Source organism: Molossus molossus, unplaced genomic scaffold (assembly GCF_014108415.1).
Source record: "Molossus molossus isolate mMolMol1 unplaced genomic scaffold, mMolMol1.p scaffold_m16_p_4, whole genome shotgun sequence".
In the NCBI taxonomy this organism is placed as follows: Eukaryota; Metazoa; Chordata; class Mammalia; order Chiroptera; family Molossidae; genus Molossus; species Molossus molossus.
Window position 1 is genome coordinate 16,915,693 of NW_023425377.1, and position 21,692 is coordinate 16,937,384.

The 21,692-nt window shown below is 42.3% G+C and overlaps 2 protein-coding genes across 3 annotated transcripts; both read right to left on the bottom strand.

The window, feature by feature from the left end:
- Nucleotides 1-462: 462 nt before the first annotated feature.
- Nucleotides 463-11,471, bottom strand: LSM11 (LSM11, U7 small nuclear RNA associated). The gene is made up of 4 exons (XM_036281732.1): nt 10,974-11,471; nt 5,930-6,069; nt 3,968-4,051; nt 463-3,252 (listed from the first exon to the last, which is right to left on the bottom strand). The coding sequence occupies exons 1-4, from the start codon at nt 11,419-11,421 to the stop codon at nt 2,842-2,844; spliced, it is 1,083 nt and encodes a 360-aa protein (XP_036137625.1). The 5' UTR covers nt 11,422-11,471; the 3' UTR covers nt 463-2,841.
- On the bottom strand, nt 5,961-20,571 carry THG1L (tRNA-histidine guanylyltransferase 1 like). 2 transcript variants are annotated; one of them, XM_036281734.1, is made up of 7 exons: nt 20,262-20,452; nt 19,234-19,410; nt 18,112-18,281; nt 17,295-17,383; nt 16,059-16,166; nt 14,519-14,823; nt 5,961-6,069 (listed from the first exon to the last, which is right to left on the bottom strand). In XM_036281734.1, exons 1-6 carry the CDS (start codon nt 20,450-20,452, stop codon nt 14,662-14,664), a joined length of 897 nt encoding a protein of 298 aa, XP_036137627.1. In that variant the 3' UTR covers nt 5,961-6,069; nt 14,519-14,661. The 2 variants fall into 2 exon arrangements, with proteins under 2 accessions (XP_036137627.1, XP_036137626.1); XM_036281733.1 differs by lacking the exon at nt 5,961-6,069 and having other exon boundaries at nt 14,380-14,823; nt 20,262-20,571.
- Nucleotides 20,572-21,692: the final 1,121 nt, after the last annotated feature.

Here is a 21,692-nt window from a genome sequence, read left to right on the forward strand (position 1 = left end):
GTTCAAAAATAAGTATTATTCCTACCAAGTTTCCCAAATCTAAATCTCTGGAGAATACTAGAAACCAGTTTTGCTGCATCGTAGCGGCTCAGAGCCCCCCTTCAAGTGAGCTGCTAGGGGCGTCCAGGACTCTGCCATTCTAGCTGTTACTGCCCCCTTTTCGCTCCTCCTGAGGAAGACTTCAGTTGCTTCTACAGCAACTTACAATAATGTCCTAGATGATCACATTTTTTGAGCAGCATATACATTGTTAGGGCCTATTTTTTCTTCCTTATAAAAAATTCTCTAATAACAAAGAAAAAGGCAATGGTTTTTTAAAAACTGACTTCTCTAAAAAAGTATTATGCTTTGTACAAAATAGCACAATACTAGATAGTTCATTCATTCCAGGATCACTGTCCAAACCAAACAAATAAATGGACACATAAGATGATCACACAGTTTAAAAATAATTTGCAGAGCCAGAATTATGAAGTTGGGCAGAAAAGCAGTAAATCAATCCTTATATGGATATATGAAAATTATATACAAACATGAAAACCAGCATTGTTTTAAATAAATCAGGTCAGATTTACTCAGGCACTAGACTGAAATACAAATTGATTATATTCCTTTTGATTCCAAATTTCCACTTTACGGAGAAAATCTAGCATCCATTACAGTTTCTAGCTGAGCAACAAGAGGGCAGACAGATGGGATAGCCAAACAGGGGAGACTGGTAAAGAAGCAGAGGCAGGGGTACTTGGTGATTAAACAAGACAACTATTAATTGGGGGAACTGAGAGTTTAGACACACTATTTAGAAAAGATTAGATTGGCAGATTCCAAAGATGATTGCTCAAGTTTGTGACCTGGAACCTCTTTAAATGTTTAGTATATTTGTTCTGGCTCTAAAAAAGCATGTTTAAAATGAAAAACAATAAACAAGCACAAAAACAATTTCTACAAATCCCATTTTAGGGATGTGTCACTTTTAGATGCTCGATCTCCCTTTGGTATCATATAAGCCACTGAGAAGTTCAGGGGAATTCTTTCTGATAATGATCAGAAAAGGGTGGGGACTAGGATGCAGGGGAGCAGCGAAGAAATGTTACTCTCCTCTTACTGAAGATATTCTTCTGAAACTTCCACTGTCCCTTAGGAGAAAGGAATGGAATATGGAAAATGGTTCCTGAAGATATCACTGCCTTCTGATTACAGCAAGATCATAATTATGACACATACAGAGATTACCTGCCTTGCTCATAAGAATTATAACCAAACTATGAAATAGAGTAAGTAAAAATTACTCATGGCACTTAAACATGTTTAGAGATTTTAAAATGTCTTCTTAAAATTCTTTGTCTCAGTTCTCCTGTGAGGTAGGTGTCTAATGGAGAAAACTGAGGCACAGAGGGGTTAAGTCTGCTCTCCTTTCATTATATGATGAGCCACTGACCCAGCTAGCAGAAAGGAAAGTGGATGGCACCCAACTAGTGGATGGCACTCTAGCTCCATCCACTTTATTCACCCTGCTTCTCAGAGGCTTATCTAAGTCACACAACAAATACACCAGGGGAAGTTTTTCTTTTCAAGCATTTTAACTGGTTAGCTATTTTTATTCATACTTTGAACATGAGTTATCTAAATAAAACCAAATATAAACTAATAAAAAAAATCAGTATTGCCTAACAGTCTGTATCAAGATATAGCCTATTCTGCACTGGTGACTGAAAAAGCATATAGTATGATTCAAGTAGTAGTGGAGAGTGCTGTGGTATTGCTGTTATTGAAGCCAGGCTGTGAGTCAAGTGTTCTTTACAGACACCACCAACTGTAGTTTGTGAGAATCTCTTTGGCCTGACACAAGGGAATAAAACTACCACTGCTATTTCATGAAAACCACTCTGAAAGATATTCTACACAGGGCCAGCCCTGCCTGGAAAGGGGATTCTCAGCTGCATGATGCAGGTATATTACTGAGTTCATGCAGCACTCTTTGAAGCCAGATATGAAGGTCACAGTCTCTTGCCATAAAGCTCACAGGATAGGTCACAGAGGGGGCAATAATCAGGGTACATGCACTAGCACCATGCCACAGATGTTAGAGAGGAAGACAAGAAGCCACCACACGAGCATCTTATATTCCCATCTGGTATGCCATTCACAGAAGTTACCTCTGATAAGGGAAGACTGATGAGGTCCCATAATCCTTCCCACAAGGAGAAGGATAAAAACAGGGCATTCATTGCTGGCTGCTTTGAGCATACCAACTATTCAAATTTTACCCTTACAAAAATTGATCATTTTCTTAGACCTTATAGATATCCAAAAATAACAGATTACACTTCTTGATTAAGAGAGAATGGCGTAGAGCAAAACTCAACAGTCAGTTACAAGATATAGGTGCAAGGCTCCAAGGCAATTTATATTGCTACTCTTGGAATCAAATTCACGAGTACTCAGGGCACTAGCTTTTAAAATGAGATCATTCTTTTTGAGATGAGTTTCTCTCCCCCATGCTAGAGTCCACGGAGTGAATTTAATTCATACATGACCCCTGACTCAAATGGAAGATCTTACATTTGGTCTGAGGGTCTGAAGTACAGCATACCAGATCAGATGTGTGTACTCATGTGCAGCTTTTGCCTTGACATTAATGGAAACACCCACCCACCCAAGGCCTGTTTCCCCTTGAGGGAGCTCATCTCCCAGAGAGCCCAAGCCTGCCGCTCTCCTCAACACATGCAGTACCAGAGGGAATCTTTCCAACCCAGGGTTTTACTGGCATACTAGGATACAGCATACAGTGATTCATGCATTTTATTTCTAAAAACCAAAGCTCAAGTGAGGCTGAGCTGGTCACTGTGCAAGATGAACCAGCAGGACATTCTCGCCCCGAATGAAAATCTGATTTATGTGTCTAGTGAATACCTGCTGATAATCTACTTTAGGCTTTCTCTTTTTCTTACGGGACTGGCCCCTAGAAAGGGTAGTAGCTCTGGAAAAGGTACCTCCTGCACTAGACACTTCTGTCCGCATAGTCCTCCCTGACAGCTCTGACCTGGACTCCTCCCTTGTAGAGGCCTGTAGGGAAGAAGGGACGGAGCGGGAATGTTTGCGTGAACCCCGGTCAGTGTCTCCTCTTCCCCACACTGAAGCTACCTTCCAAGTGGATGTCTGGGAGTATCTGGACAGAGTGGAGTCTTCAACTGCAGACTTAGAATCTGCCTCCTTCTTGGAGGAATCTTGAAGTTTTAGTCGATCAAATAGCTATAAGGAAAGTAATGATAAATATTAGCCTTTAACATCCCCCTTTCAACATACAGGGAAAAAAGACCAAATTCTTCAATTATGCTCTGCGGACAACTTGCTTCACAATTTTTAAAAAGTTAGTAATGAGCCCTGGCCAGTTTTGCTCAGTGGTTAGAGTGTCGGCCTGCAGTCCAGAGAGACCCGGGTTCGGTTCCCGCTAAGGGTGCGTGCCTTGGTTGCAGTTTGACCTTGGCCCTGGATGATCGTGCTGGTGGCAGCCACTCAATGTGTCCCTTTCACGTCGATGTTTCCCTCTCTCTCTCTCTTCCTCTCTCTCCCTCCCATTCTACCTGAACAAAAAATGAAAAAACGTCCTCGGGTGAGGATAAAAAAAAGTTAGTAATGAATTTTCTTTTTCTACCCATAACTCAGATAAATCAGTTAAGTGTGTCAAGATACAAGGAACCTGCTTGCTTCTCCTGGGTAAAACAGAAAGACTTTTAAGCTTTATAAGAGGTAACTTGTTGCTCAAATGATATGCAGGCCCGAAGCAGGAACTCATTTGAGATTTGCTAGATGCATGAGAAGAGAGACTAATGAAGACCTTGGTCCAGGCACTTGGCTGCTAGCACTAGGGCTTTCCCACAGGACACCCTGATCACTGGGCTCAGTATCCTAATTCCTAAGCCTGAAAGCATCCTGGGTACCAAGGAAGTCAGGAGAAATCGCCTACCCTTGTGAGAGTCAATGAAGAATCCCGCTCATACGCTTTGCCTAGAACAGGCTTTCGGTAGGTCTCATCCACATCAGTAAGTGCCTAGAGAAACAGCCCAAAGGGGATAAAATGAAGTGGAGTTAAAAATTTTATTTTTATAGCTTTCAGAAAAAAATGATAAAAGGCAGAATAATATCGAATTGTAGCAGAATTAAACCTAACAGGTGACTCAGCTATTATTGGGCAGAAAAAAGATAATACCTGGCACCCTTTGAGGATTTCCAAGTGGCTATGACAATATAAAACGAGTTTCTGTGGTAAGGGGCCTATACAACTGCACAGAGGTTCTTAAATTTCACTGTGCATAAATATCTAGGAAGCTTATTAAAATATGAATCCAAGGGTACTACCTCCTAGAGATTCGGATTCAGTAGGTCTGGGACGAAGCCCAGGGACTTTCTGTTTTAACCAGAAACCCCAGATGATTCTGATGCAGGAATGCCTTAGACCACACTTTGAGAAACACTACTCTACTGCTTCTTTTCCCTTTCCAGTTTCTATGTTTTGTGACAGTAATTAACAGAGATTGACCAGAGTTACACACTGAATTACTGGTGAATTCTCATCATGGAGAGATCAACTTCACAGGACAGCTGTTAGGATCAAACGAGATCATGTATGAGAAATTACTCTGAAAAGTGTAAATGACCATACAAGTATAAGCTGACAGTTTATTATTACCAGCACTGTCATTACGTATGCTACCTTAAATCCTTTTCCTACAAAGACAAAATTATAATAATGAAAGATTTTTTCTAACGTTTTAGAGACGGGGAAACTGAGCCTCAGAGAAATGACCTTGCCTAGACTCACACAGTCACCAAGTGGTAAAGTTGGGTTCAAATCCAGGCTTTCTGATTCCATAATGGATGAAAACATGATTTGAGATGTCAGAAAGACCTGTAATAAAGTCTTGGTGCTTCCACTTACTAGAATGTGATCTGGATCAATCTTCCAAAATCTGTATCCTCAATTCCTTCATTTGTGAAATGGAAGAGTAATAGACCTACAACTCATTCACTGAGATAATATATATCAGTCCTTAGTATAGTACCTGGCACATACCAAGTGCTCAGTAAATATTAGCAACTATTATTATCCAGGGGAATACATGAATGGAGATAAAGCGCAGAGAAAAGAAAAGTTGGAGATGAATGACTACATAGAAAACAAACACTAGAGAGCCCTGGTGGCCCCTACTTAACTGCCCCACATTATAGTGCTATAATACATCTCTTCTTTTCTTTAAATATCTGGTAAACAGTAAGGGTCTAGGAAGCTCAGGGTGTGTGGTACACTCCTTCATAAGGAAACACTGTGCAAACTAGCTTGCGTATTAAATATGTCTGCTCCCCCTCTATCCTTATCTGTCTCTCCAAAAACAGTAGTGTGAAAGTTCCTTTCTGAAACATCTGTACTTAGCCAAAGTAGAACGCCGATAAATATTTTTAATAGGAAATCAATATAAAATTACTAAACAGATGAAATAAGTAATTATTCGTTAAGGCTGAGTTTCTCAACCTTGGAATTAAAAACTGCACTGGATAATTTTTTGTCGTTGGGGGGGGGGGGCTCTCCGTGCATTGTAAGACATGCAGCAGAATCTTTGGCCCTTACCCATTAGATGCCAGTAGCACCCTATTCCATAGTAGTTGTTTTTTTTTTAATGTCCCCAGACATTGCCAAATGTCCCACGGAGGGAGAGAAGGGCAAAATCACCCTGGCTGAAAGTCACTGCCTTAAGGAAAAGGAAGCAACAAAAGAAACTTTTTTGATGTTTCTTAAGAGAGTGTAAAGATTCTAGTTCTTTTGGGAAGTTATTCTGTAGGTTTTGCTGAGTAAGGTTACCCAGGACCTTTAGACTTATAAATGATTTAACCCCCAAGAGGTTCTCCAACCCCTTGAGGAAGGCTTAATTACCATATTCCAGAACTTGTCAAATGCAACCAGGAAGCCTGTACAGACGCCGCGAAGTCCCTTGAAAGTGCGGATGTGAACATTCACCTTCACTCCCTCCCGGATACAACGATGGAGTTCACCCAGAGGGCTGCCTTCGTGCACTGAAATGAGAGAACAGTCACACAGCCGAACATCTACTCTCATTCCCAGAATTAACAACCAACACAACCCATCCATCTCTAGCAATACAAGGCAACACGGTGGAGTGGCAACTGTGGAAACAGGAAGGTCCAATGGGCAATACGGCTGTTAACAGGCAACACAGTGAAAAGAGACAAGATTCTATCATAACATGGATAAGCCATATGAATGGCTATCATACAAAAGTTTCACTTCTGTATATACCACAGTCTATGTCATTGATTCTAAGATAATCATCATTTAAAACCTTTTTTGGGCAAAAAAGAAATACCACATTATAGGCGCAGAGCAGCTAGAGTCTTCTCAATTCTGTGTCTTTATTAAGACAACCTTTTCCAGGATAATTCTCATGAACCACATATCCAGCTTGAGCCTTCCAAAGAACCAAAAATCTTGTTCATATGTTTAAAGAAAATAAAATGTATAACACATCTGCCCTTAAACACATGTAATCCTATAAGAGAGAATGGCCTTTAGACCCCCCAGTCTCAGCTACTCCACACACAAGATCTCTGGAACCACTAGTGCTTCAATGTACATCACCTTCACACTACACTCAGAGACCAGCTTTATTCCAAGCTTTGCTGGGGTAAAAGCACCTGCTGAGCATCTAGCTCCTATGAGAGTGTTGATGAGCATCATATAAAAAGAGCAGTATGACAATTCATAAGAAGAATGTTGGGATTATCATTTCAGTTTTTACTACGATAGATTCTTTTTTTTCAGAGCTTAGGCACAGGGATGAATTTTATTTGTATTACTTCATGTCAACTCACCCTTCACAATATGCTGGCTATACTATATATAACCTCCCAAAAGAAAATCACACACATATACACATTCTCTGTCACACTCAGGCATATACAATCTGTCTTTCCTTCACTCCCAAGTTTGCAAAACAAAATTCTTTGGAGATTAATGCAATTCTGTGGAGATTAATGTTTTCTTTCTAGTGGCATAAAACAGAACAACAGTCCTGCATTTCAGTTTGGATAACTAAGTTGGTTACTCTTGGCCTCCTTATTCTTCCTTCATGACTGGGCTTATAAATGATGACAGTGATAAATTAATAAAAGAAAATACTCTTGGAAGAAAGTGACTTAACAGATGAAAAACAGGGGCTTATGTCAGAATGAAGATTCAGCAAGAAGGCACAGGTGGAGCAGAGTGGCAGAAACAGCCTTGGAAAGGAACATGAGAACCTTGGTCTGACCTTCATTATCTACCCTTCCTCTAGCAATATTCTAAAATGTGTACATGTATCTGAATATGTGTTACAGACTGTGTTAAATCCAGCACTGTAAACATCATTTAGGTTATCATCACTGGTTGTGTGACCTTGGTGAATAACCTTCTCTCTACAAGTACGAGTTTCCTCATTCATAAAAGTTAGATGACTAGTTAGCATCTAGATTCAGGAATAAAACTCTATAATTCAGTATCTTAGAAACGGATCACAATGCCTGAATTACTCTCTTTGCCTATGTACATACTCTGTCCCCACCTCATCCCCATACACATATCTGTTTCCACAAAGAATGGAAAGATTCTTTTTCTAACTTGGGAAGAAACAGGGTGCCATTTCTTCCCCTACACTCTCAAATCAAAGAGAAAGGACAAGCATGTATCTTAACAACAGTCTTTTATTCTAATTAATCAAATGGCATACTTGGGTCTTTTGATTCTCACATCTGTGTCCTTCCCCTTTTTTTCCCCCCAAAATTTAATAAAATTTAATTACCCCTTTCTGTGATCAAAGGTACAAACACCACCTATTAGAGAAAACTGCCAAGGCAAAAATGATCTCCGCATTCTGAATCAGAACACACATTCTGAATCTCTTTCCAGCAGTCTCTGTGACAAGTTCCAAACAGATATGTGCTAAGCTTATAAAACTTATTATGACCGGGGGGGGGGGGGGGGGCAAGATGTGGTGGCTCATCTTTGCAGAAAGTTTTTCTTCCAAATCCCCTTTTCCATTGCCACTGTGCTTGGGCCACACACCTTTCCAAATCCAGGTCCTTTTTAACTCCACTTCTACTTCTCCCTGCTCATGGCAATCTCAAATTTTCTCCTTCTACAACCAACCATATCATCATCATCACTGTCACCTTCATTATCAACAATTATTGAGCTCTCAGTATGGTCACGCCCTGTGGTAAGTTTAACTTGATGTACATTATTTTACTTAATCTTCACAACTAACACATAGGTACTTTTATTTCCCCTCATTCTATAGATGAGGAAACCAAAGCTCAGAAAAGTTTAAATAATTTGCTCAAAGTTACTTACCCAGTCAACAGCTGAGCCAAACAGTCAATGCAGGCAGCTTACATGCATCCTGACCTAGAGCGTTTAATTATGACAGCCTAACAGTGACATTTAACATTCATCAAGAATTTTTCTATATGCTATGGAAGACTACTGTTGTAAATGCTTTAAATGTGTTAACTAATTTAAACCTCCTAACCACAGGTAGATTCTATCATTGTCCTCATTTCACAGATGAGGAAATTGAGGCCTTAAAGAGTTTACGCAACTTGCCTAAACTGAAACAGCCAGAAAGTGGAGGAGCCAATATTCAAACATGGGCAGTCAAACCTCTGTGTTCTACCCTACCCCTAAATACATTTTATTACTAGAAACTTAGCTCCTAGAAACATTTGCCCTAAAAGTGCTTTTACTTAAGAATATACCATGGTTCCCGCTCTCTATCATCACAAAGTCAAACAGAAACTCTTTCGTTTGGCTCTTTAATGCATTCTGGCCACAAATTCTTCTGGACGCAAATTCCGTTCTCACTGCTTTGGACACAAACCCTCTGCCTCACACATGCAGCACCCTCTACACACCAAAAACAAGCAAGCGTTACAACGTCCTCTCCTCTTCCCTCTTCCGAGACTAGTATGATGGGTAAGCACACAGGTCCTGGAGTTGGTTGGATGAGCCCAGATTCTCAGTTGCAAACTAACCAGCTATGTGACCCTGAGCAATAACAGGTAATAACTGAGCTTCAGTTTCTTCATCTACAAAGATGTATCTAAGGATAAAAATGAGATATAATGCATCTAAAGGACTTAGCAAAGTGTATAGCATATATGTGCTCAATAACAGTACCTATGATTAGCAACAATAAAATTAACACCTGACTTACCAAAGGGCATGAGGAAACTTTTTGGGTGATGGAATTGTTCTGTATCTTGATTGTGGTGGTGATTTCAAAACTCACTGTAAAAATGTGTATTCTGATATATGTAAATTATACCTTAATAGTCTGATTTTCAAATAATTACTGTTATCCACAATCATGCTCTTCCTTAATTTCAAGACCCAAAGCTTACCTCTTATACGAACTCTTTCTTGAATAAATCTAATCCTCACCTAGGCTGGGGTTTTTGTTAGTTTTGTTTTGCTTTGTTTTCTGAAGGTCAGCAACTAACTGTTTGTGATATCTACTCATCTCTATCATGTACACCACACTGTTTCCAGTGGCATAACTAACATTTTCAGTGTCCAGGGCACCTTCTCTGAGACCTTGATTCCAGGCATATATTTCATTGTGGGACGTCAACAGAGTTGGTCTTCACATTCTATTATAGAACAATACAGCAAGGTGCTCCATAAGTAAAGGTAAAGCTACCCTCCAGAGAAATATTTCCTTTCCTTTTCTTGGCAATCTTGGTAGCAAAGCAATAACTGGCAAAATGAAAAAAAAAAAGTTACGTTCTCAGATTTGGGAGTGCATTTCAAAAATCTGATGTGGCAAAAGTAGAGGCAAAATCAGTTCCACCAACTGCTCTTAGTTTAGGAACATGATAGTCCATCTTTGTGTTACTGCTGGACAAGCAAGCTGGGGTGAACTCTAAGCTTGGGCAGGGATGTTCTGGCATGGTGTCATCTGACAAAGGCACGCCTAACAGCACACAGCTTCTCAGGATGTTTCTCTCTTAACAAATACATTTCTAGGAATAAAACAAATATACCCTTGCTTAGCACAATCCTCCATTCCAAAGGCAGTGATTTAACAATGTCACAATTTAGCTATCAGGATACACATGCTCTGAATGGCTAAGTAGGTCATTGCGTTGGCCAGGCAGGTGTCAGACCTTCTTCCCAGATGACAAAAGATATAACCCTGGGCTGTTTTTATTCCGTTTTTACAAGACCTCACTTGCACATCAGCAACCTCTACTGTTTACAGCTTTTACTCTACGGATCTATTAGGAGGCTCTGAGAAATTCCTCCGAGCCATTTACACCTTCAGAACTTAAAATAACCTGTGCATACGGTAATAGGAGCCTGACAGACACAGTCCTGCAGCCAGCCTGGCAGCGTGGCTGTAAAAGTGTCCGCGTCTTAGTGGCATTTTGTGCCTGCTGCATTCTAGCACCTGTGATTTTGCCATGTAAACCTGTGTGTATCAAGACCCTGTACCCTTCCCCTGCTTAGAGAGCACCCGAGAATGAGCCGTTACTGAAGATGCTATCTGAACAAACCTCCCCACACTCCATCCCATAATCCCCAAATCCCACGGACCAAACACCCATTCCCCGAATACTGGCTGTGCACCACCTCCTCCGTCCATGGTCCCCAAGACCTCTTACCACCTCTGCAAACCCCCCCATGATGTCCAGGCGCCTCCACCTCTCCAGACCCCCCACTCCTGCGGGGCCGCTCTGCAGGCTCCTCCTCACCCTCCCTGCAGCCACTTCCATGCGCCCAGCACCTTCGCAGACCCTCGGGGGCTCCTCCTGACCCTACGCCGCCCCGCCCCGCCCCGCGGCTCCCGCAGACCCGGCACGGGGCCGCCCGGCCGCCCCGGCTGCCCGCGGCCGCAGACCTCCGCCCGGCCGCCCGGACTCACAGGGCATCCGCGTGAGCACGTTGCGCGGCGCCTTCCTGCCCCGGCCCGGGGCCCGGCGGCCCTCCCTGTCGGCCTCGTCCCCTTCCTTCTTGACCACCATGAGGCGGCGGAGGCGCTCGATGCGCGCGGGGTCCGGGGCGGGGGCGTCCGCGCGGCGGCGGGTCCTGCCCGAGGGCCCAGCGGCGGCGGGGGCCCCGGAGGCCGGGTCCGCGCCCCGCGCCCGCCCGCGCCCGCCGCCCCGGCACCCGGTCCTCAGGAAGGTCTCGTACGCGGCCACGTTGTTGAAGCAGGGCGCGTTGGGGTACGGGATGGGCGGCAGGCGGGGCGCGTACAGCGCCAGCAGCGGGTCGAAGCTGTCCGAGTTGACATCCAGGCGCGGGCTGGGCGGGCGCGCGGGGCTCCCGGCGCCGGGCGACCTCGCCCCCCACTCCCGCTCCCGCTCCTCCATGTTTGAAAGGCCCGCAAGCTGAGGCCGATGGGAAGAAGGAGCGGAGCCGCCAGAGGGCGGTACTGCGCAGCCGCGGAGCGGGGTCGCACTGCGCGGGCGCGGCCACCGGAGGGCAGCACCTGTCTGTACTCAGCTCCGCCAGGGGCGTGGCGCGTGGCTCGCCAGCTCCACTCCCCAGCACGGCCTCAGGGCGCGGGTGACCCGTTCATCTGCTTTCATGCAGTGTTTCCCCATCTATATCATTATGACTTAGGGTGTTTGTTAATACTCCGGATTCCCCGGGGTCGAGCCCGGACCAGCACGTGAACAGACCACCCCAAGCGTTCGTCGGGTCTGCAGTGAGCTGGCGGGAAGAGTGCATGGAACATCCCGGTTTACTCTCACGGAGCACCCCTGGAGATTAGCCTACCTGGACTCAAATTACTGAGCTTTTCTGGGTCTCCACATTCTCATCTGAAATATGACAGAAATAGTATCTACGTTCTAGAATTGCATTAAGAATGAAGATATAGCGCGTAGAGTGCACAATTAATGCCCTGTTAGCTAATATTGGCTAAGTGCACAAATAACTTAGTGGGTGGATCCCAGTCCTCCATTTCCTACATCCTATTCAAAAAGTAATTTTCACTAACACCAGAAACCTTAGTACTAAAGGAAATTCATTATATCACTGATTTTGTTAAGCAATGCTAAGCAACTGGAGGAAATGATCCAGCTCTTGTAAAACAGGATGATAGAGGATTCACTAGACTGGTTATACTTTATAGCCTCTGCTTAGCGAAACATTTTTTTAAATATTAAAATAGTCTCCACCAAAGGCCCAGGTATTAATTATTCCCTCATCCAGTAGAGGTAAGATATTCTGGTCACCTACAAGTCACAAAAATAGAACTGCCACCACCCTGAGACTATCAACTAGTATTAATTCTATACCAGCTGCTTCTGTGTATATCTTAGTTTCTTTACATTCAGAAAAGAAACCCAAAAGAATACTATTCTCTGTCTTAGAAAACAAGATGAAAGTGAATATACAACTGCAATATACACAGGAATGAATACATACAACAAAAACCATCAAGCATGGAGCTTCCAAGTAATAGCACTACAGCTTTAGTTCTGGCATGAGTATTAAGCCTAGTATATTCGTTTCTTCAAAACCCTGTACCAAATAAAACTCAAAGCTGCAAACTGCTCACAATTCAAGGAACAAATGCTTGTCCCTGTATCTTATGACAAAATCAAGTGATGGCCTTTGTAGTATTACACAGCATCCACAAAAAGCACACTTCTTTGGATGGTTTTGTCTTGAAAACTTGTACTTCAGTGCCTATATATATTTCTTTTTATATCAAATGCTATAAGTTTCCTTACCACTTATATCTGCCAATCAAGAGCTACATTATCTTATTGCCTCATTTGGCCTATCATGGCCCAAAATGTGGTCTATCAATGACCATAGGCATCAGAAAGTTTTGAGGTTAGAAAACATTACTGAATCCCAAATCCTTATGGGGGAATATGGAATCAGCATTTTAAACAAGCATTCCAAGTAAATTTTTGTATCCCGAAGTCTAAACGGTTGCTGTGATGAAAAGTGTATGTATTCTGGCTATGCGGACACACAAACACATACAAAAATTGGATTCATACACTGCATTTATATGAGGAAAATAAATGAAAAATTAGGCCACGGGAATTGAAACCTTTATTTTTCTTCTCAAAGAGATTTTATCAATTACTAAGTATCTCCTATTTCTGCAGAGTGAGAACAGGAAGGGAAAACATGGAATCGACAGATGGGATATCAATTGGTGAGGGATGAGACCAGCCGTCACTCTTTCAAAAAGACATTTTCTTCTTGGCTGTAAATTCTGCAATGCAAGACCAAGCACTGGGACGTTGGCTGTCTCTTAATTCTTAATAAAGCCAAAGACATCTCTGCTCTAAAATATGAAATGAGGAAAGAGGCAATGTGAGTTCTCTCACCACCTGTCCCCACTACCTCCACCTTTTCAGAGGCCAAGAGTTTGGCAAATGAAATTACTGCTGCAGCTCTCTGGGTACCTCATCCAACCCATCTCTACTGGTCATCAGCAGGTGGAACTATTAGGACTCCTTTAACTATTAGCACACCTGTAACCCCAAGGGGAGTGTAGACCCACTGCTATTTCAAATGTCATTGTTCTGATTATACAGAAGCTACCTGAGAATCTTTTTCAGGAAGTCCAACAGGTGACAGGGTGACTTTAAGAATCTAAAGGTCATGGAGTAGCCCTGGCTGGTTTGGCTCAGTGGTTGGAGTGTCAGCCCTCAGACCAAGGAGTCTTGGGTTCGATTCCAGTCAAGGGCATATACCTCAGTTGTGGGGGGTCATATGTGAGGCAACCAGTCAATGTGTGTCTCTCTCCCTCCCTCCCACTCTGTCTGAAGATGGATGGAAAAATATCCTCGGGTGAAGAATAAAAAATAAATAAAAATAAAGGACATGCAGTGAAAGTTTCTCCCTTCTTGTTCACTCATTCTTACACATTTCCTTTCTCTCAAATATACACATAATTCTTCTTAGAAAGAGATCATTGGCATTGCAAACAATGCCCCTGGCAAGAGGACGATGATCATGCAAATTAAGTCTACAAAATCCTTCTGTGGGATGTTTAAGAAGGACATCCAAACTACTCATTTGTTCAGCCAAGGCTGCCAACTTTGAGACTGAGTTTTCCCTGGAATTCCTGAATTCAGAGACATCCTGCAGGCACCAGGCTATATTTATCTCCAAGTCTGCCAAAGATGAATGCAAGCACATAGGTGGGAAAGGTGAGATTTAAGGTCACTGGATTCTCTAGTTAAGAAGAGGTGCACAAGAGTAAACCTTGGGCTCATCTTCTATCGTAGGTGAAAAGAGCTTGGCAGGTTTTTGTAAGACTTATGCCACAATCTAAAAATGATTCATTCTGCAAGGCATAAAATAATTCTCACTTTATAAAAATAGTACCATAAATTTTAAAAAATGCACTTTTACCAAAGGAGCCATATTACAACACTGCAAAAAAAAAGTGTTCTACTTAAAGCAGAACAAGATACCTCACCCCATCCATACCTTCCTTCCCTGTTCCCCTCCCAACCAGAGTCATGTCCCTCCTGGGCCACTGTTCCGGGCGGCAGAGATGCTAGGGCCACCTAAGGCCAGAAGACTTGGGAGGCCTTCCATGGTTAAGCACAGCAGGACAGAAAGACGAAAGGTCAGCTGTCTTCATCTAGGATCTCCGGGTGTTCCTTCCAGAAAGCATCTCCGATGATGTCGCAGTGCAAGGGCACTGGCTTAGTCCTGGTTCGGGTCACTGCCATCTTTTTCCCTTCCATTTCTGCTGGCAGCTTAACTTCTTTTGTCATGACTTCATCCACCTACAGTAAGTTACAATACTGACACTGTTAACTCGAGAGAAACAGGGTTTAGAAGGGGGGAGATAAGGAGGTTTGTTTTTTACTCTATATACTTCTGACATATATATTTATCAGGAGATATACAGATACACACACATATATCTCAACATACATGCATTTTACAATTAAAAATACTTTTAAAAAGAGTTATGTTGCTATATTCTAAAAGAACATCTTAGGAATAAGGGAAATTTCTTGTTCCTTGTTAGCAATAACTATAGAATTAATGGTATTTTTGCTCTCCCACCTGCATTAAGTATCCAAGTCTGTGCCAAAGAACAAATGTGCTTTAAAAATACTAATAAAAGAGCTGAAGTTGCTACTGGAATGACTAGCTCCCAAGGTTCCCCTTAATACTTAAAAGTGCTCATTTCAGAAAAACTACTTTGGACGGAAGGAAAGAAACTTAGAGTATTATGCTCAGGAGCTGGTACAGAGAAAACACTGGTAGAATTAAGGATTTAGGTAAATGTACAGGCTCATTACAGAATATTAAGGTACGTACGAATGTCTGGGGAATCTCGTGAATATGCTGCAAGTGTCAGAACCCTCACACCATATTACAGTTGTCACAGGATGGATGAACCATTTAATGGTGTGATCCATTAACCCTTTAACAAGGTTTAATTTGATTTGAGAAGAGCTTATGACAGAAAAGTAAGTGTAATAGTTCTAAAATTCTGTGTTTCTACTTACAGGGGAGATTTAAGATCACAAGGTTCACTGACAGACTGATGCAATGAGCATGGACTGACCAAAAAAGAGAAAGCATTGAAATAGAAACCTAGCCCTGGCCGGTTTGGCTCAGCGGTTAGAGCGTCGGCCTGCGGTCCGGAGAGACCCGAGTTCGGTTCCCGCTAAGGGCACGTACTTCGGTTGCAGTTTGTCCCCGGCCCTGGTTGGTCGTGCGGGTGGCAGCCACTCGATGTGTCCCTTTCACATCGATGTTTCTCTCTCTCTCTCTCTCTCTTCCTCTCTCTCCCTCCCACTCTATCTGTACAAAAAACGGAAAAATGTCCTCGGGTGAGGATTAAAAAAAAAAAAAGAAATAGAAACCTATAGCATCTCATTTTGGAAAGGATGTATTCGTGTTAGCAACTGCAGTCATATGCATACAGGTAGCAGGCAAGACAAACTTGGGATGGGCATAGACTCTTCTTTCCTGACCTCCATTTTTCTTCACACAACAGCATTACCTTTTGCCATATCAATACTGTCCCTTTCCTGTACATCAGCGGCTCATTATTGTAGTTGATGTTGAATTCAGAAAACAAAATCTCATTCTTGTCTGCTGCAAGAGTTCCCTGAGAAAATAAAAACAGATATACAGAGCTTTGTATGTCTTCTCTCCCTTAACCCTACCATTCCACCCTCTTCCTAAACTTCCACAAACAAATCAAGAAGTAGAAGTGTTTTATCAAACATCTTTTGATACTAAAATATTTGCATAATTTTAAGAGCAGTTCAAATCTTTACATGTGCAAATTCATAAAATTCTCTTCTGCTAACCTCTATGCTATATACCTGAAACTAATACAGAATATTGAATGTAAAAAAAATTTATCTTCTGTAAAAAACAATGGCTTCACAAGTCACAAATGTGATGGGGTGACTGCCTATTCTGTACTAGATACTTTATATACATTTTCCTGTTTGACTCTGATAAACATCTCCATTTTGGAGATGAGAACTCTGAAGCTTAGAAAGTTTATATTCATTGCCTAAGACTATAGGCTGCTCTTAGCCTTCTAAGAACCAAAATCTAAACTTAGCTCTTCCAAACTGGATAGACCTATTCATATTCTTATTACTGCTATATGTAAATCTTCATCAACATTGTTAGTAACAACAACCATTTACTAAATAGTACTTACAATGTGTTTTGCACTATCCTATGTTTTACATGCATCATGCCATTTAATTCTCAATGCAAACCTATGAGGTAGGAACTATTACATTTCTACATTTTACCTATGAAAAACTAAGGCAGAGAGGATAAAAGTAAACAGAAGCATGATCTGAGCACCATTATTTGACTCCTGGAGCCTAGACTCTTTACAATACATAGGGGTCACACCTGAGAAACTACAGGTGCACAGCAGGAAATGGTAGTGAGGAAACAGGCCAGGTGGGACAGGAAAGAAGAGTACTGCCCTGTCTAAAGAGGGCAGCCAATACTCAGCTCCAGCCAAGCACTACCATGTGGGAATGCAGAGCCAATGTACTGATCCCATTTTCCAGCTGAGGACACGAAGCTCAGGGAGAAGTAGCAACTCATATAGCATCACAAAGCAAGCAAACAGCAGAGCTCCTACTAGTATGATTTTATATGCTTTCAAAACAAAGAGAGCTTGAAAAGAATGCAAAATGTCATGGGAGAGCCTACAGAAAACTGTCCCCCGTTAGGCATTAATGCAGGAAAATCTTTATACCTGTAATCTCCCTTGGGCTTGTACTGGTGTAAGTCCAGACTGCTGTACAAGTGCCCAGAAAACTGTATTATAAAGGTTATTGATATGACCTGTGAGGAGAACAAAGCAGCACTGTTTATACATACATAATCTTTATTTAATATTCATGCTTCAAAGAATATAAGAGCCCCACCTCTCTCCTCTTTAAAGTAAAGAGATCTCGGAGATATTTAGCGACCTGCCCAAAACCATGCACAGAGACATGGGGGGAACTGGGCAACCAAAACAAACTTATTTCGTAACAGTTTTTATCCTGTAATTTTAGGTATACTCATCTGTTAACTTGTGCACTGAGCTTAGGAATACTTTCAAAGAGTTATGATTTACATTATTCCTACCTCTCTTTTCCAGTTCTGGCAAAATCAAGATATACCAAATGAGAAAAAGTCTCACAAACATTTCATCATACTCGTGTAAGGCAGGAGTCACAATGCAAATCCCCCTTTGCCGGCCCCCAGGGAACAGGGAATGATACTGTGGCACACTGGCTCCTTTGTGTGTGTAAAGGCAGCAGTCACTGCGCAGGTTCTCCCTTATACTAAGTGGGAATACAGACCTAGTACTACCAGATCTTCTGATTTAAAAAAAAAAAAAAAGCTGGAAATAGGGAATATTTCCATGAAATCTCCCAATTTTTCACCTACTTTCAACTAACTTAAAATTTTTTGAAATATTTCATTTCAAACAAAATAAATGTGAGCCAAACCAATACCAGATCACCACCTCCAAAGTATGGAATTGGTGGTTTAATTACATCTATTTAATTCCTTTCACTTACAATCTGCTTGCCTCCAGCTGAGGTAGTCCTTCAAGGTCTGGTTGTTAGGATACACCACAACTCTTCCATCAAAGCCTGGGGGGTACAGAAGGGGCTGGTCCTCAAAGTAATCCCGCCAATAAAACACGTAGCTGGAGGCGAACTGGGAGGCCACGTGAGTCATGAACTTACTTGCAAGTGTAAGACACATTGGGTGGAGCAAGAAAAGAGAAAATACATAACATTAACTCGACACCATGATAGGACCTGTGGGTGCAAAAGAGAGATTACACAAACTGGCCAGCAAACCGAGATAAAATATGGTGGGCCTAGAATAACTATTTTAATATTTCAGTTACATATTTGAAATATAGCCTGCCTCTGTCTGGTCCTATACATAATTTACTAATGTTTTCCCTGTAGGATATAATGTGAATGTATGGTTCAAGAGGTATGCTTTTTTTAAGCCTTGAAACGAGGGGAACCATTTACTATATGATTTCTTTCCTACAAGAGTTTTAAAATACTCAAATATGGTATTTGTCTATTTTGTACCGAAAAACTGAAATTCTCCTTCATTAAAAGTTTAAGCAATACTGCAATGCCTGTATAAATTCCTGTCATTGGCTAAAGCCATCCTATGAATCATTAATATTACATACCATGGTCTATTTTTCTAGACTTAATGTTCAATGCCAAATTAGTCTAGAAGCTAAGGTGATGGGGAATGGAGCAGAAAAAGTCAGATAAAGATGGATACGAATGCTCTGATATCAGATGGAAGTACAACAGTCCAAACAGGAATATACAAACATTCGACAGTTACAAATACTGCAGAAATCATCTGCGGTTTGTGAGTCTGTATTTAAGAAAAGCAGAAACCAGCCTGGCTGGTGTGGCTCAGTGGATTGAGCGTCTTCCCATGCCAGAGAGGTCACTGGTTTGATTCCCAGACAGGGAACATGCCCGGGATTCAGGCTCGATCCCCAGTAGGGGGTGTGCAGGAGGCAGCTGATCAATGTTTCTCCCTCATGGAAGTGTCTCTCTCTCTCTCTCCCTCTCCCTTCCTCTCTCTGAAATAAAATAAAGCAGAAACCAGATGCTGATAGGAAATATTCTGAAGGAGCTGGGCTATGGAATTACCTGGCTCTTCTTTTAAACCAGTTGCTTTTCCGCTTGAACACAAAGCTGTACTCATCACTCTGTCCGTATGCAATCACAATGTCCTCTAGTTCTTCCATTACAGTCTGGGCACATTTGGTCATTAGGTAGAGAGCACGGCTGTCATTAGGTTTTGCAAAGTTGTGCTTCTCAGAAAACCTTCATAAGAGAAAGAGAAGAGGGAAAAGGGTATGAATGCAAGAGAGCTTGTCATTAACACCTACGGATCAAAGAAGTTGCTTAAAGAGGAAGGTACTGTAATAGTGCTGAGTCCAAACATTCCACTAGTCACAACCTAATCCATTCCCTTAAGAATTCAGGTTTTTCTTGTCTTGACCAACTGAGAAAAGGGGGCATAATTTCTAAGCCTAAATTCCCTTTTCTATAAAATAGTAATACAATATTTACTTGACAGAGTTTTCCTGAAGATTAGGGTCGCTAACAAATGTCATTATGCTTGGCTCCCTACAAGTGTTCAATGTTAGGTATATCAATCATTATTAAAATAGCACTTAAAAAAATTAAATTCCCATCTTCCTGTTACACTTTCTTCTGCTCTCTTTTTCCTCCTGAGCCCAGTCCACGTGACCTGTTACTGACAATGAAACAAGAACATACTGTACAGTGTTGCCTACAGCAAGGCCTAAATGGGCCTCTGAACAGTCAGCACGTTCACAAAATAGCTGGGCAACTCGCTGAAGAGCTGTAGTACTACGCCGGAGAGCGACTTTTCCCACAAGGTCCTTGTTAACAGCTCTCTGCTTGCAGATAACTCAGCCCGGCTTCTCACCGGGGTACCACTCGATCCATTTAACTACCCTGACCAGCTTGTGTCCAAGTATGTCGTAGCCTCGTAGCCTCGTAGCCTCCGCGTAGAACGATGCTCAATGCCGCGCACTCATTGGCTGCCGCGTTACCCCGGTGACAGTGAGCCGGGGCCTGCGATCGGAGGGGTTGGATTTCCCAGGAAGCGCCGCAGGACCGCGCGGCCCAGAGCTGACCTCACTCACCGGTGGAAATTCCTGCCGTCCAGCCGGACCACCACCCAGCAGTGGGCCAGGCAGGTGTCGTCAGTCTCGAAGTCCCGCACGTACTCAAACTTGCTCTTGGCCATGGTCGCCCCCGGTTTCAGGCACCGTTTCAGAGTGACGGAAGTAGGAGCCAAGCAATCGCGAATCTTCACTTTGCAAGCCGCCCACATTCCCGCCCTCACCCCGCCACGCGGAAGGTAACGGAGCGAGAGCCCCGCCCCGGAAGTCCCTGTGTCTTTCCGTGGACGCTCTAGCCTTAGGGGAGGGCCACATCTTTCTCGCCTCTCCTTGTAGTCCTCAGTCCACTTCCGGGCCGGGATGACCGGTTTCCAGTCTTCCTTCGCGTGGCACGGCTGCTGGCTTTCCTCCTGTGATTCAACAAGTCACGCTGACGAAGTTTTAAAAAATTCCCTTCTAAGTTTGACGTTTTGTGATTTCTTCTTTTAATATCATTTATTAATTGTTGTAGAAAATGTAAAATATACAGAAAAATATAATTAAGAAATTTAATGCTTCATATCTCCCCCTCTCCATGTCAAAGCATTGGAGCTTCCTTCCAGTCTCTTTTCTTTGTGTGTTTACACAGAGAACACACAGAATTGTAGTCATACACCTATACAATTTTTTATATTTTCCACTCACCTTGAGAATTTTCAAATGTCATTATTCAAAGAAAAACGGACTCTTATTCCAACATATGGACATAACTAAATTAACTTATTCAACTTTTTCATAATTAAATAATCAAAGACCCAATATTTTATTTCTTGTTGCTAATAGATAGATAATAGTAACAATAAAACCCTAGTATTTCTATGATGCTTTATGATTTATAAAGCTCTTTGGAATTCATTACTTACATTATTGTTTTTATCCTCAAGAAAATGATTTAAACAATATAAAAGGACATATGGTGAAAAATAAGTCTCTTGCTAACTCCTAACTCCCTACTTTATGCAGTTACTATGACTACTTTCTTGTATATCCATCCAGGGAGAGATACAGATACATAGATGATATAGATAAGTACATATTATATATGAGTATATCTAGCTAGCTAGCTATAATGTCAGAGCAACAGGGTGTTACTTCCCTCCCTCCCCATAAGTCCCTCTCTACCACCTGCCTCGAACACCCACCCTGACCCCAGGACAAGTAGTGGCAGGTGGGGGGAGCCTTCAAGGGCAGACAAGGAGGTAGGACTGTTTTCTCACTTGTCAGCTGGGAAGCTGCAGGGCTTTCCTGGTGCTGCCACTGTAGGAGGGCACCAAGAGAGTCATTGGAAGACCCTGATAAGTGTCATCTCTCTTGCTCCCTTCAAGTTTGGAGGTATATGTGAATAGAGACCACTGAATACATCACACTGGAGGGTTCTGGAGCAGTCTAGGCCAGTAGATAAGAAGAGGCAGC